The sequence below is a fragment of the Cynara cardunculus genome (assembly GCF_001531365.2).
Source record: "Cynara cardunculus var. scolymus isolate 2C chromosome LG 5, CcrdV1, whole genome shotgun sequence".
Lineage (NCBI taxonomy): Eukaryota > Viridiplantae > Streptophyta > Magnoliopsida > Asterales > Asteraceae > Cynara > Cynara cardunculus.
Genome location: NC_037532.1, coordinates 28,808,081 through 28,821,748, shown reverse-complemented (window position 1 = coordinate 28,821,748; position 13,668 = coordinate 28,808,081). Strand labels below are relative to the sequence as shown.

The 13,668-nt window shown below is 36.5% G+C and overlaps 1 protein-coding gene across 1 annotated transcript; it reads right to left on the bottom strand.

Moving 5' to 3' along the window:
* Window positions 1–5,780: 5,780 nt before the first annotated feature.
* On the bottom strand, window positions 5,781–13,269 carry LOC112512964 (cation/H(+) antiporter 2-like). Its single transcript, XM_025119089.1, has 5 exons — window positions 13,129–13,269; window positions 11,547–12,545; window positions 10,448–11,367; window positions 9,638–9,889; window positions 5,781–5,820 (listed from the first exon to the last, which is right to left on the bottom strand). Exons 1-5 carry the CDS (start codon window positions 13,267–13,269, stop codon window positions 5,781–5,783), a joined length of 2,352 nt encoding a protein of 783 aa, XP_024974857.1.
* Window positions 13,270–13,668: the final 399 nt, after the last annotated feature.

The window sequence follows — 13,668 nt, the reverse complement described above, 5'->3', positions numbered from 1 at the left end:
ATATATTTGGTAGAAAAAAATAAAAATAAAACATTTTTTCATTTAAAATTACTGACGGATTTCTGACGGAATATAATTTTTAATAAAAAAAAATAAATTCCGTTGAAAATTTTTAACATCTTTATATATATATTTTTGGTAGAAAAAAAATAAAAATAAAACATTTTTTCTTTTATGACCAAATTTAATTTTTAATAAAAAAAATTTAATTCCGTCGAAAATGTTTAACCTTTATAATATAGTGTATATATATATTTGGTAGGAAAAAAATATAAATAAAACATTTTTTCTTTCAAAATTACCGACGGAATATAATTTTTAGTTAAAAAAATTTATATTCCGTCGGTAATTTTAAACTTGGAAAAATGGTTTATTTTTAATTTTTTTCAAGTTTAAGTTATTAAAAACTTTTTTCTTAAACATTACCAACGAAATAGTCGTATGTTCAGTTACATTTAATGGATCTATTGGCTTTATTCGGTTCAATTGGGCTTTTATATGTATTATTGGGTTTTATTGGATTTTGGTGGAATGTAATGGATCTTAGTGGATTTTATTCGGTTCAAATAGGCTTTAATGGAGCTATTGGTTCTTATTCGGTTCAATTTGGCATTAACGGGTACTAATTGGAACTTATTTGGTTCAATTGAGCTTTAATGAATTCATTGGGCTTTAATAGATCTATTAAGTCTTATTTCGTTCAATTGGGCTTTAACGAGTACTATCGGACTTTATTCGGTTCAACTAGACTTTAATGGATCTTAGTGTATTTTAACAGGTACTATTCAGTTAAACTAGGCTTTAATGGAGCCAATAGGTCTTAATCGGTTCAATTGGGCATTAACAGATATTATTGGGTTTTAACGAGTATTATTGGGTTTTATTCGGTTCAACTAGGCTTTAAATGATATTACTAGGATTTAATGGATCTTAGTGAACTTTAATAGATCTATTAGGCTTTAATGCAGCTATTGGGTCTTATTCAGTTGAATTGGGTATGAACGGGTTCAATTGGGCTTTAACAGGTACTACTGGGCTTTATTCGGCTCAATTGCGTATTAACGGGTATTATTGGGCTCTATTTGGTTCAATTGAGCTTTAACGAGTATTATTGTGCTTTATTCGGTTCAATTGAGCTTTAAAGGGTACTACTAGGCTTTAATAGATCATAGTGGACTTTAATGGATTACTGGACTTTAACGGGTACTATTTGGTCTTTAATGGATCAATTAGTTTTTCATTGATCTTAGTGCACTTAAATAGATCTATTGAGCTTTATTCGGTTCAATTGGGCTTTTACAAGTATTATTGGGTTTTAATGGATATTGGTGGAACTTAATGGATCTTAGTGGACTTTATTGGTTCAACTAGTTTTTAATGGAGCTATTGGGCCTTATTAGGTTTAATTGGTATTTAATGAATCTCTTGGGTCTTATTCGGTTCAATTGGGCTTTAACGGGTACTATTGGGCTCTATTCGGTTCAATTGAGCTTTAACGGTATTATTGTGCTTTATTCGGTTCAATTGGGCTTTAAAGGGTACTACTAGGCTTTAATGTATCTTAGTGGACTTTAAATGGATCTATTGGATTTTACTCGGTTCAACTAGGCTTTAATGGAATTATTGAGTCTTATTCGGTTCAATTGAGTTTTAGCGGATACTATTGAGTTTTCGTAGATGTTAATTAGTGGCCGTATTCAGTTCAATTGGATTTTAACATATACTATTGGCTTTAATTTTTTATTTTAAATATAAAAATCCATTGAAATTTTATAAAAAAGTTTTTTCCTTGCAAAAGTTAATTTTAAAGAAAAACATAATTTTTAAATTCGTCCCGACGGATTTCAGACGGATTTACTTATTTATTTTAATAATTTTTTTTCCGACAGAACACCAAAGGAAATTTCCGTCGGAAATTTAATTTTTTTTTCAAATGGATCCCAAAGTCCAAATTTTTTAAGTTGGAGCCCAAATTATAAAACTCTTATGGCGCGTTTGGTTTGACGGATTTGGATTTGAAATCCATTCCAATCCTACGTTTGGTTTGTAGAAATGGTCGGATTTAAAATCCCACCAACACTGGATTTGAGAATCCTTCGCCCTTACACGGGATTTGAAATCCGTCTCCTTCTCATCGTCTCCTTGTCATCATCGTCTCCTTCTCATCATCGTCTCCTTCTCATCATCGTCTCCTTCTCATCGTTGTCTCCTTCTCATCGTCTCCGTTGCCACCGTCTCCGTCGCCCTTCGTCTCCGTCGCCACCGTCGCCGTCGTCCTTTGTCTCCGTCGCCACCGTCGCCCTTCGTCTCCGTTGCCACCGCCGTTGCCCTTCGTCTTCGTCGCCCTTCGTCAACAGTCCCATCGACTATCGTCAACATGTAAATCATTTTCCTCTTTTGGATTTCTCTCTAAACTATGAACACATATTAGGTTAATCCTTCAATTTTGACAGATTAAGTTGAATATACATGAACACAGATTTGGTTAAATCTTTCAATTTTGACAGATTAGGTTGAAATCTCATGAACACAGATTAGGTTAAAAAAATTATACAAAGTATTAGAAACCAAATCCTACAAACCAAACAGAGGAATGGATTTCAAATCCAATGGATTTCAAATCCAATCCAATCCAAATCCCATGGAATCCAAATCCCTCAAGGGAATCCAAATCCCTCAAAAACATTCCCGCAAACCAAACGCACCCTTAGTCCCTTTCCCTCAACTGTCGAGCGATTTTAACTACGTACGCTCCCGACCTCCCTCTCTCATATTCGGACGATTGACAAAAACGATTGACGAAACCATTTCTTCTTCTTTGTTCGAACTGCCTGACGAAAACGATTCCTTATTCTTTGATCGAACTGCTTGACGGAAACGATTCCATTTTCTTCTTTGATCGAACTGCTTGACGAAAATGAGTGCTTCAATTGCTTCCATCTTCTTTTCAATCGAACACAGGTTTGAACTTTGAACACTGTATTTTAGTTATTTATCATCGATTTCACCTATTTTCTTCCATGGGTCCACTACAATTTTATTACCCAAAGAAAGATACAGATGGATGCTAGCATATTTTATTATCCAAAGGAAGATACATATTTTAGAGCTAAATGTGATGTTAGTCTTTAGTATGTTTATTGCTTTTTTGACTGTGGTTCATTTTTAGATTTTGGTCTTTGGGTGATGGGAAAGCCGTAGGTTACAAGTCTTGTTGATGGTTCATTTTTAGATTTTGGTCCTTGGGAATCTGACTTTGGTCCATACAACTGTAAGTAATCTAGTATTACTTATTAGTTATTAGCCCTTTAGTAACAATTGCAAGTTATTATTGACACCGACTTTGGTCCATACAACTCCGTTAGACTGCTGCTACTCCAGCATTTTATTTATCATGTCTGTTCTGGTCAACACTGGTAATGCAAGTCGTAGTAGTGTTTATCAACTTGAGCTTTTATTGCTTATTTATAGAATTATAGTTGTTATTATATGGATATGTTAGTAGCAGGTCAAAATAGTAGTCTGTTTTGGTCTTCTGTCACCAGAAACTTTGTGCAGACATCTTGAATCATGAACTGTAATTTCGTCAAGAAATGACTGATTTACCTTTAAGGAAACATCATGGATGAGGCCAAAACTAGAAATGCTATTAAAATTTACTTATTCTTTAGGAAATAAACAACTGCATATTAGTGATTGCTACTCATTTACTTGATTCTCAGTAAGATTTGCATCTGTTTCCAGCTGGATTCTTTGGCTGATCCAGAAGAAAATTGTTGCTGTTATGCTTAAGATGGTTATGGATATACCAATTTATATATTTCTTAACCAGAAACAAATGCATCAAATCTTCTTTCCTTGCATTTCATTTGTCCAATGTCTATTACCATTCTCTCTTATGTTCTTAATTTTGTTATCTAAAAGAAAATATTGGGTGATGAATGTTGTAATTAGCGTATGAAAATATTTCATTTGTTAAATGTTGTTGATTTGATTTTTAATTTTAATGAAACAGTTGTGATGTGATGCTAAAACTGAAAGGGTGGAGGGTAGTAAGGGAAATAAATATAGGATTCCTTCTGTCTCTAATTCTACCCTTCCCACACTTGATAAGTTGCCTTTTGGTTCATTGAGAAGCTTATGCACAAGGAATCTTTCACCTAAATTTAACTTGCATTTCTTTAATTTTTATAACTACAATTTACTTTAAATCAAATGGCAGTGATTTAATCTATAATTATAAAGATGTATATTTTTTTATAGACTTTAATGATATTAAGTTTGATGTTATTTATTGACCATTGGATCTTTCCGATGAAAAGGGTAAAAACTAATGAGATACATTTGTCTTATTCTTTTTCTCCTTCGTCTGGATATATATCCACTAGTATGTTGTGTATACATTTTCTGTCTAGATTTGTATATCAATTTCATTATTTATATATCGAAATTAAATGTTTGTTTGTCATTTTAATATTGTCTTGGTTTTTCTACTCAAGTTCTTTCTTGCTATATTTGTAGCTATGTCGACTAATACCAATAGAGGATGGATGTATAAACGATTAGATAGGAATGAGAACTTAAGTTCAATTTTCAATGTCGAAGTAGTCGGATTTTTGGATTTTGCTTTCTCCAATGAACAATTAGTGGCAAGATGTCTTTGTAAGAAATGTCAACTTCAAAAGTATAAAAAGAGAGAGGACATTCATTTAGACTTGTTAAGAAAGGGATTCATGCTTTCTTATAGTCATTGGTTTGCACATGGTGAAATAGAACCCGAACTTCAACAACCACAACAAGCGATAGTTGACGATGATTATAATAAATTCGATGGTGTTCAGCAAATGGTGATGGACCAAAATGTTCCTGGTACGTCAAGTACGAGGGACGAGCAAGAACAAATGAACATGCACGACGTTTCTATGATATGTTAGAAGCTGTAGACCAACCATTGTGGGAGGGATGCCAGAGATTTTCAAAGTTATAGGCAGCGACAAAGTTTTTGAATTGGAAGGCAGATTGCAACATACCAGAGACAACCTACAATCCCTAAGGAGGTGAAGACACGGATGTGGGAGTGTTTCCAGGTTTGTAGTTTTCTTTTAACTTGTTATATTTTTGCTAGTTTTATTTTGAACTCAACAAGCAACTAATCATTTATGTATAGGGGTACTATTGTTGGGATCCAGCACTGGACGCCAAAATGCTGCAAATATGGGAGACCTGGGGTGCCAAAAACTACAATGATGGCATGAATTCTGCTAGGAAAGGGTAGGAGAAAAAGCCAGAAGTCAATCAATGCTCTATGTAGAAAACGACCCTAATAGGGATATGAATATGTTGAAGGGCTTCCACCCTAAGTGGCTCGATCCTCGTATCTGGTGCGAGATGATTGATCGCTGGAACACGCCCCATTGGAAAGGTGTAGTTTCCAAGGCAGCGCATGATAACCGAATGACTATGGTGGAAGGTGATATAGCAAAACACACCGGCAGATCGATCACATTCGCCATGCATGGTGCTCGCCTGGTAGGTCCTTAAAATAGATTACTTTAGTAGCTTGATTTTTAATATGATACAATTAACACATGTTTTTATTACTTGCAACTATGTAGACGAAAGCAAAAAATGGCGTGCCACCGTCCGCTGTGGAACTCTTCGATCATACCCATAAGAAGAGGTCGAGTACAGAGTCATCTTCGGGTTGCGGGTCACGAGGGGAGTACGTGACTTTGAGGTGTAGCCGGGTTGCGGTAAGTTTACAATACCTATATATAACTTTAAACTCTATATTGGGTTGTCGTATGATGGAGAAACATTAGGATTATTTAAGTTAAAATGTTAGTGTATGTGTGTGTGTGTGATATATATTTCTCTCTAGTTTGGGTTGCCATTTGTTGGGCAAACGTTAGGATTGTTTAAGTTAGAATGTTAATATATATATATATATATATATCTAGTTTTGGTTGCCATTTGTTGGGCAAACGTTAGGATTGTTTTAGTTGGAAACGTTCCATTTACAGTCGTTACGCTGTCGAAATTGACTAGTAGTATTTTTTAAACCACAGGGTACCTATTCAAACAATCTCACCGAAAAGTACGGTGATGATCCCTCGGCCTATCCCCTAGTTAATACTGACTTGTGGAATGAGGCGGTTGGAGGGTCCAAGAAAGGCCGTCTATTTGGGTTCGGGTACAATGAAGATCCCAATTTGGTCTTGACCGGGACATCCTCACAAGCAAACTCGAGTGGATCGTCTAATGTAGATAGTCAGGTGTGTACCTTTTTATCCTTTGATGTTTATTTMTTTCATTTATACTTCTTATTGGAAATTTTAACGTTTTATTGTATTTGTAGTTAATTAACAACTTACGGTCCCAAATTCAAGAAATGCGCACTCGAGATGAGATCCTACAGAAGGAGGTTGAGGAACTTCTTCGTCGAGAAGAGATCCGAAACAGGGAGGACGAGATCCAGAAGAAAGAGCATGCAGACATGATGGACATGATGAATATGATGAAGAGGTTTACACAATTTCAACAGTTTTCGCCGACCCCGCCGCAATAGATTTGATATGGTGTATTTATGAACTAGTGTTATCAATCGAATTTATATATGTATATTATTTCGTCCGGATAATCATATTAGGTATTTATGACATATTTGTGCATTGTATATTGGTATTTAATTTACAGGATCTTTATATTTTAGGATTTTAGATTAAGAAGTTTTTTGGGTTTTTTTCGTGTACCAGCAAAATTTCCGACGGATTTCTGGCGGAGAATCGGTCGGTAAATAATTAGATATAAGTTTTATTAAAAAAAATTCTGGCGAATTATCCGACGTAAATCTGTTGATAAATATTTTCCGTTCATTAAAAATAAAAAGCATTTTCATATTTTAAATTAGGAAAAAAGTTTTGAAATAAAAACTGGTTATTGTTTTGGAAGAAAATAGAAAAAGTTTACCTACAGATTTCCGACGAAAATTCCGTCAGTAACTCTAATCACATTTTATATGCCTTCTAATTAACCCGGGAAAAGGATAACATATTATAAAATTGTTCGACGAATTTCTGGTGGATTTTTTCGTCGGAAAATACAAATCTGTCAGAAATTTCATCGGAAATTGCATTTAGCGGCGGGGGTTTTTCCGACGGATAAATCCGTCGGAAAGTTGTTTTTGCCGTCGGAAAAACTAGATTTTTTAGTAGTGTCGGCTAAGGTAAATGTTGATAATCTAATTTGAAATAAGGGTTGTTTCAAACATTTCCCTAGTTTATCTACTTAACACCCATGTTCTCAAAGTCAGTAATGATCTAAATTTAGGAACATGATCCGTCTCGAAATTGCTTTCTTTAAATAGATATGAATACAGACACTGCTTCAAATGCAATTATTTGGGAGACTCTTTTGCACTAGTTTCAAACATAATGCTGTCGCGTTATTCTCCTTCAAAATAACCTCAAGAATGCTATCCGAAAGATGTAAATTAACGAAATTGTGAGGATGCCATCAATTCCTTAGGGGGTGTTTGGTTCACAGAATGAAATTTGATGGAATTGGAATCCATCAAAGGAATTTGACTTTGAAGGAATTGGAATGGAATTTGATGGAATTTGACCATGTGTTTGGTTGGTAGGAATTGAAATGAAATCTCTCAATAGAATTGGAACAATCATCTTTGTATGGACTATCCCATCCATCGCCCCGCCACACACCCTACCAACCACCATGTCACTAATGTCGTCGTCACAACTATCACCCGCCCTTCCCCCACCACTTCTGCCCTGCCCTGCTCCATAGGTGATGATTGTTGGGGGCAGGCAGGGGTGGGGCGAGGCAGTGGGTTTGAAGCCAGAGTGGGGCAATAGGTGGCAGTGTGATAGTTGTGATGACTGCAGTGGTAGGATGGTGGTTAGTGATGGGTTAGAGTAGGGTAAGGTAGGGTGGGGGCCAGGTAGGGGGTAGGTATGACGACAATAATAGTGGCATGGTGTTTAGTGATGGGTTGGGGTAGGGTGGGGTGCGGGTGAATGGCGGTTGTGAAGGCGACAATAGTAGTATGGGGTGGAGGGTTAGGTTAAGGGCGGGGAGGTGGGGATCAGTGACAGTTGTGACGATGATAGTGGTGGGATGATGGTCAGGGTGATTGGGAGTGGGTGGGTATGATGACGATAGTAGTGACATATTGGCTGGTGGTGGTTAGGGTAGGGTGCGGTAGGGTGAGTGGCAGTTGTGACGACGACAATAATGTTGTGGTGGTGGTGGTTAGGTTGGGGGGTGACACTAACATTAGTAACATAGTCGTAGTAGGGATGTGTAATGAGTGACCGAAGGGTGGGTGGGTGTGATGACAACAATAGTGGCATAGTGGTTAGGGTGGGGTAAGGTGGGTGGCAACGACATCAGTGGTGGGGGTTAAGGGTGGGGCATCATGAACAATAGTAGCATGATCGTGGTGGATGGTGATGGAATTCAATTCCTTCCATTATGCCAAGGAATGATGAATTCATTAACTTGTGGAATTCAATGGAATTTGAAGGATTCCATCCATTCAAGAGAAACCCAAAATATATACATGTCAAAAGCCGAAACAACTTCGATACTGCTTGTTTTAAATCAATGTAATCAACTTCTAATCCTAATTTCAATGTCTAATCAAAAGTCAAACTAGGCAGAAAGTCAACATCATGTGTATGATCAAAATCAAAGGAATCCAAGAAAAAAAGTCTAAATGTGGAAGATGAACCAAGTCATCGTTCAATCATCAATAACAATTAGAAATCTATAAACTTTGAACAACAAATATGACACATTAAAACGGATAAACGATATTACGCCAAAACTTACTGTGGAAACCAGAAATGGGAGAAAACCATGAGTAGGGGAGGCCATCGAGAGAAATCCACTAGTAATGATTAAATTAAAGTTGTGCTCAAGGGCTTCTATGTTGTATATTGAGAGAAAAATGTATATTATATGTGATAACTAACAATTTGGCCTAGAAAGGGTAATAAACCCATTTGGTCCTTTTAACCGACATGTAACCGACTTAGAAATGACTTATGATGTCGCCAACTCGCCATGTTTTCCATACGCAATACTTTTAAGGGCTCTGTAAATCGCATAGATGTCACACACTTTGAGTTGGGGGACTATACACTTCATGTGAAAATCATGGAACATTACTCAAAGTTTCTTCCTTGCGCTGCCCAACTAGCCTAAGTTGCATACACCGGCTGAGAATTTGGTAATCACATTTAACAAATGCATAAATAAAAACATCTGAAAATAATCAACTTCACACACACACACACACATATTTAAAATCCTGATCTGTCATTTCTCATCAACAACTAAAAATGTACACCAGGGTATATACAGAAGGTGACTTTACCATGATCTATGTTACGATCTGCATCCATATTCAGGAACTTCAATGTGCTCAAAACACGAGGGCTAAAACTTAGCCACAATGGTCTTTAGGTGATTGCGGTTATATACTCCAGCCTAGTCCCACATTTGATAAATTTAATCAAATTTATATCTTCGTTTCCACATGAGAGATTTTTCTACCCACTAGTTTAGAACTGCTGGCACATACTAAACATCAGCGTCATCTTGTGAAGGTATATGTTGTTGAATAACTAAAACTGAACCACCCTTATCGAATTCTGAAGAAGACAAAAAATCACCTACTATACCAAGCTCAAGACACTCTTCCCAATCACTCATTCCAGTAGTTAGAGGGGAGTCTACTCTTCCACTACCTTTCCCTACAATGAACATTGAGTACATCTCGACCATGTCTCTCAAGACCATTGCTGTCTGTGCCCCGTTGTCCACGTACTTCTCTACAAATCCTGCTTTGCCGGATGTCACATAGCTGAAGTTATAGAACATGAAAAATAGAATCATTAGAGATCTACTTTTTGTTGTTGTAGGACCAAATTATGCAAAATCCAACCATATAGTTGCATGAATACTTGCTTTGTTCAAACTTCTCCTTTACCTATTTTACAGGCCTCATCTCATTCTTCTTTATCTATTTCACATTGAAACCAAGGTGAATTCGGAAATCATGAACTATCATAACATTGCCTTGTACTATTTGGTCAAGGATCTTGGTAAAACAATTTCATATATAACGACACCTTGCATGAGACGACTTTCATATATGGCACTTTCAGTACCAAAGGTGATAAACTTTTCGAGCTATTGTGGTTGGTTATTCATTGCAAATAGATCATCATTCTTGCAAACGAAATACTGGAACTGTAGTCTCTTCTTTGACATTTTCAAGATGATTATGGTCCATTAATTTGCAATAAAAAGCCATATAGGATAATGGTTTGGAAAGTCGATAATCCCATATATAAGATGAGATTTCATCTTTCAATGGCATAAATATATACCATCAAGTATGTAAGAAGTTTAGAACTACCTGTGATAAAAATTGTTCAAGGCCGTGCGGTCTGCTCCCTCAATTTCTGTTCCATTATTTACTGCAGCCACTAAAACGTCATCTCCCTTGTGGGAAACAGTCAAACCCTTATTAACTTCTTTTGTTGATGTTGGGAGAAACCTGATGATGGTCAGGATCATATGATCATGTGTGCTAAGACGTTTACTAAGTCCTAATGCCTCACGATCATCAGGCCCACCAAAAAACAAAGTTGCAACACGCTGTAGAGGTTCAGATCCCGCAACCTGTGAAGCAATGGCATTATGTCCACGGTCTATGAGAACAGCCACTGAACATTGAGCATGGCGTAATACTTTCTGATTTGTTATCCTTATAGCCTCTTTATCTTTCTCCAATTTTCCATCAATTCGTTGATGTTTGTGGAAAGGAAGAATTATGATTGATGCACATATATCGTTTGCCAATTCACAAACATCTTGAAACATGCTCAAATAAGGTGATACATTTTTAACTTGATGAAAGACCGTCTTTGTATCTGCGGTGAAAACATCAACTGCCTCATTTATTTCCACTGCATCATCAGCACCATGGTCTTCATCATCGCTAAATTCATCTTCTTGATGCTTATGGTATGGTGAACCATCTTCTGGTTTCTCAGGAAGTTCAACCAAGTGCATCAAGTAAGGGGTAATTGGAACATCTTGAGACCCTCTAAGTGATACAACAAGTTGAACCATAGTAGGGACAGGGTGTGGACTATGCACACATGCGAGTACGATTAGCTCCTTCATAGGGCTAAGATATTCCAATGGTATGTGCTTGACACCAATGGTTTCACTTTCTCTTTTCACCAAGAAACTGACTAGCATGGATGACACCAAGGAACTAATAACGATAGCTATAAGCATCAAATTGTAGAATACCAAACTTGTCAGCTCCTGCATTGAGACAATAGATCAACTATGTTTTTAAAAATAATCAATAAACCGATAAACTCGTGTCTATAAAGATACTTGAACTTACAAACTTAACTTAATGATTTAATAGATCTACCGATATCATTCAACAAATGACACTTGGTATATTGTATCATAGTTTACAACAAGAAAGCACTTACGTTATTTAGCATAGCTGATGTCAACGTCAAAAGATCTACATGCCCCTTCATGTTCAAGAGAAAAGCAAGGAGGATGCCCTCTTTTAGGGGTGTCTTTAAGTAATGACAAGCCACAAGCGTGCCGATGATCTTGCCACCAATGCTCGACAAGATTACCATAAGAACAATGCCAACGTTTTTGAGTTTATTGAGATAAGTTATATCTGCTCTAAACCCGGTGTAGCCAAAGTAAATGGGGAAAATAAAGTTGTGAACCATGTATGTTAGGACGGTCAACAATGTCCGACCTGATTTTCCTCCCCTTGGAAACATCGAACCCATAATGAAACAAGCTATTATGCTGCTAAATCCCATAGTTTCGAGAGTCATAGCAGCAAAAATAATGACTGCACAAATCAACATTACTTCGACAGCTTTGAGATTCTTTTGGTTTCTATTTCGGTGATTAAGCCAATTAGCCAAGTATGTGGTGAAAACAACAACGCCCGCAAGAAGCAGGACTGAACAAAAACCCTTCAATACCCAAGTAAGAAATGTTTCTTTGTATTTTGCACCCGTGATTATAATTAAGATAAACATAGCATACATGTCAACAATCAAAGAAGAACAGATGGCTAGACGTCCAAAATCAGTGGTTGCAAACTTTAGATCAGCTACCAATCGGAACACTATAGGAGATGCAGCATTAGCTAAAATCACTGTGAGGACTAAGGCCAACATGACTCGTGACCCACGAGATCCAGTCTCCTCATATACAAAGAAGGCAATAGCTGTGGCCAACACTGAACATATCAAACAACCACAACAAGCAACGATGCTAGTTGGACCCCAGTGACGCAATATATAAGATACATCCGTCTCAAGGCCTATGAGAAACATGATAATGATTCTACTGAACAATGCCAAACTTTCATAGAAGTCAACAACAAAATTCTCAAAGAAAAAGCTATATATTTGTGGTGATCTCGATAAGACTGATGGACCAAGAATGAACCCCGCCTAGAAAAGATAGGAGTAGACTAAATGAGAAGAGATACATGAATCAAACCCATAAAGTTAAGGATAAGTCTTACAATTTTTAATGTGAAACATGTGATCATCCTTCCTGTATCCAAATTTTCAATAATATTATAATGAACGATTGAACCACAAAGCTTGGGTAATGGCATCTAGAATTGTATATAGTGCAACAAATCACATTTCTACAACCACAGCCAAATAGAAATCTTAGCCACAAATCACAACATTTCTACAAATTAGGTCAAATTTCTCTAGAAAAATTCATATAATACGTAAATTTTGTGATGAAATAAGTAAATGTCATAAAAACGTTTAACTATTGTTGAAATACAGAACTCGCAATCTTCCAACAACAAATGGCTTTGATCAAATAATTCATAGTTCTACTTAAAACATATTTTTCCCACAAATATGATACCAAATACATGCAATCCGATAAAAGGAACGACATTCGACTCCTCCTATTCTGGATTCCTCACACTAGGATGCAATTGAACAGAAGAATTCTAAACAAGATCATAAATTATTGAAGAATGTGCATGGGAGCATGTGACATACTTACGAGGATCTGAGCAACGGGGGCATGTTGTCCCAAGGGCTTGAGGAAAATCTGAAAAACGTGAGAAAGAATCAAAATGGAAGAGACCTGTGTAGTCAATGACAGGGCTGGGTTCACGTTATCTCTGCAAAAAACCTCATCCATTTTTTGCTGTCAGGAGGTTTTGGTTTCTCCAAGAAAATGAAGAGAAGAGAGAAAATAGCTGGGTGATAGAGAAAAACAGGTATTTCTTTCTGCAATGAAGCAAGTGAAGAGGAGAAAAGTTTATCCACCCTCCCAAAATTTGTTGCTTTTTCGATAATGGAGATTTCTAGTTTGTGTGAATGGAGATTGGAGGGAGAGAGAAGGAGAAATGCATGGGTTCCAAGAACGCCTTCCATCTTTGCATTTATTTCATAATTTTTTTTTGCCTTTCATATTAATAAGAGTAAATTACAATTTTCGTCATTGTGTTTCATGAATACTATGAAGAAGGTCCCTAACTCTAAGAAACTATGACTAAAGTCCTCGTAGTTTTATACTTCCATTTTTGATGGATAAGCT

Excerpts from the sequence above, each read along its gene's own strand:
- LOC112512964 (XM_025119089.1), bottom strand. The coding sequence starts at position 13,269 with ATGGATGAGGTTTTTTGCAGAGATAACGTGAACCCAGCCCTGTCATTG. Across the intron at positions 9,890-10,447 it reads TTGAACAATTTTTATCACAG|CTATGTGACATCCGGCAAAG; the intron begins GTAGTTCTAAAC and ends CTATAACTTCAG. Across the intron at positions 5,821-9,637 it reads GTTTTAGTTATTCAACAACA|AATGTTTCTCCATCATACGA; the intron begins TATACCTTCACA and ends TTAAATAATCCT.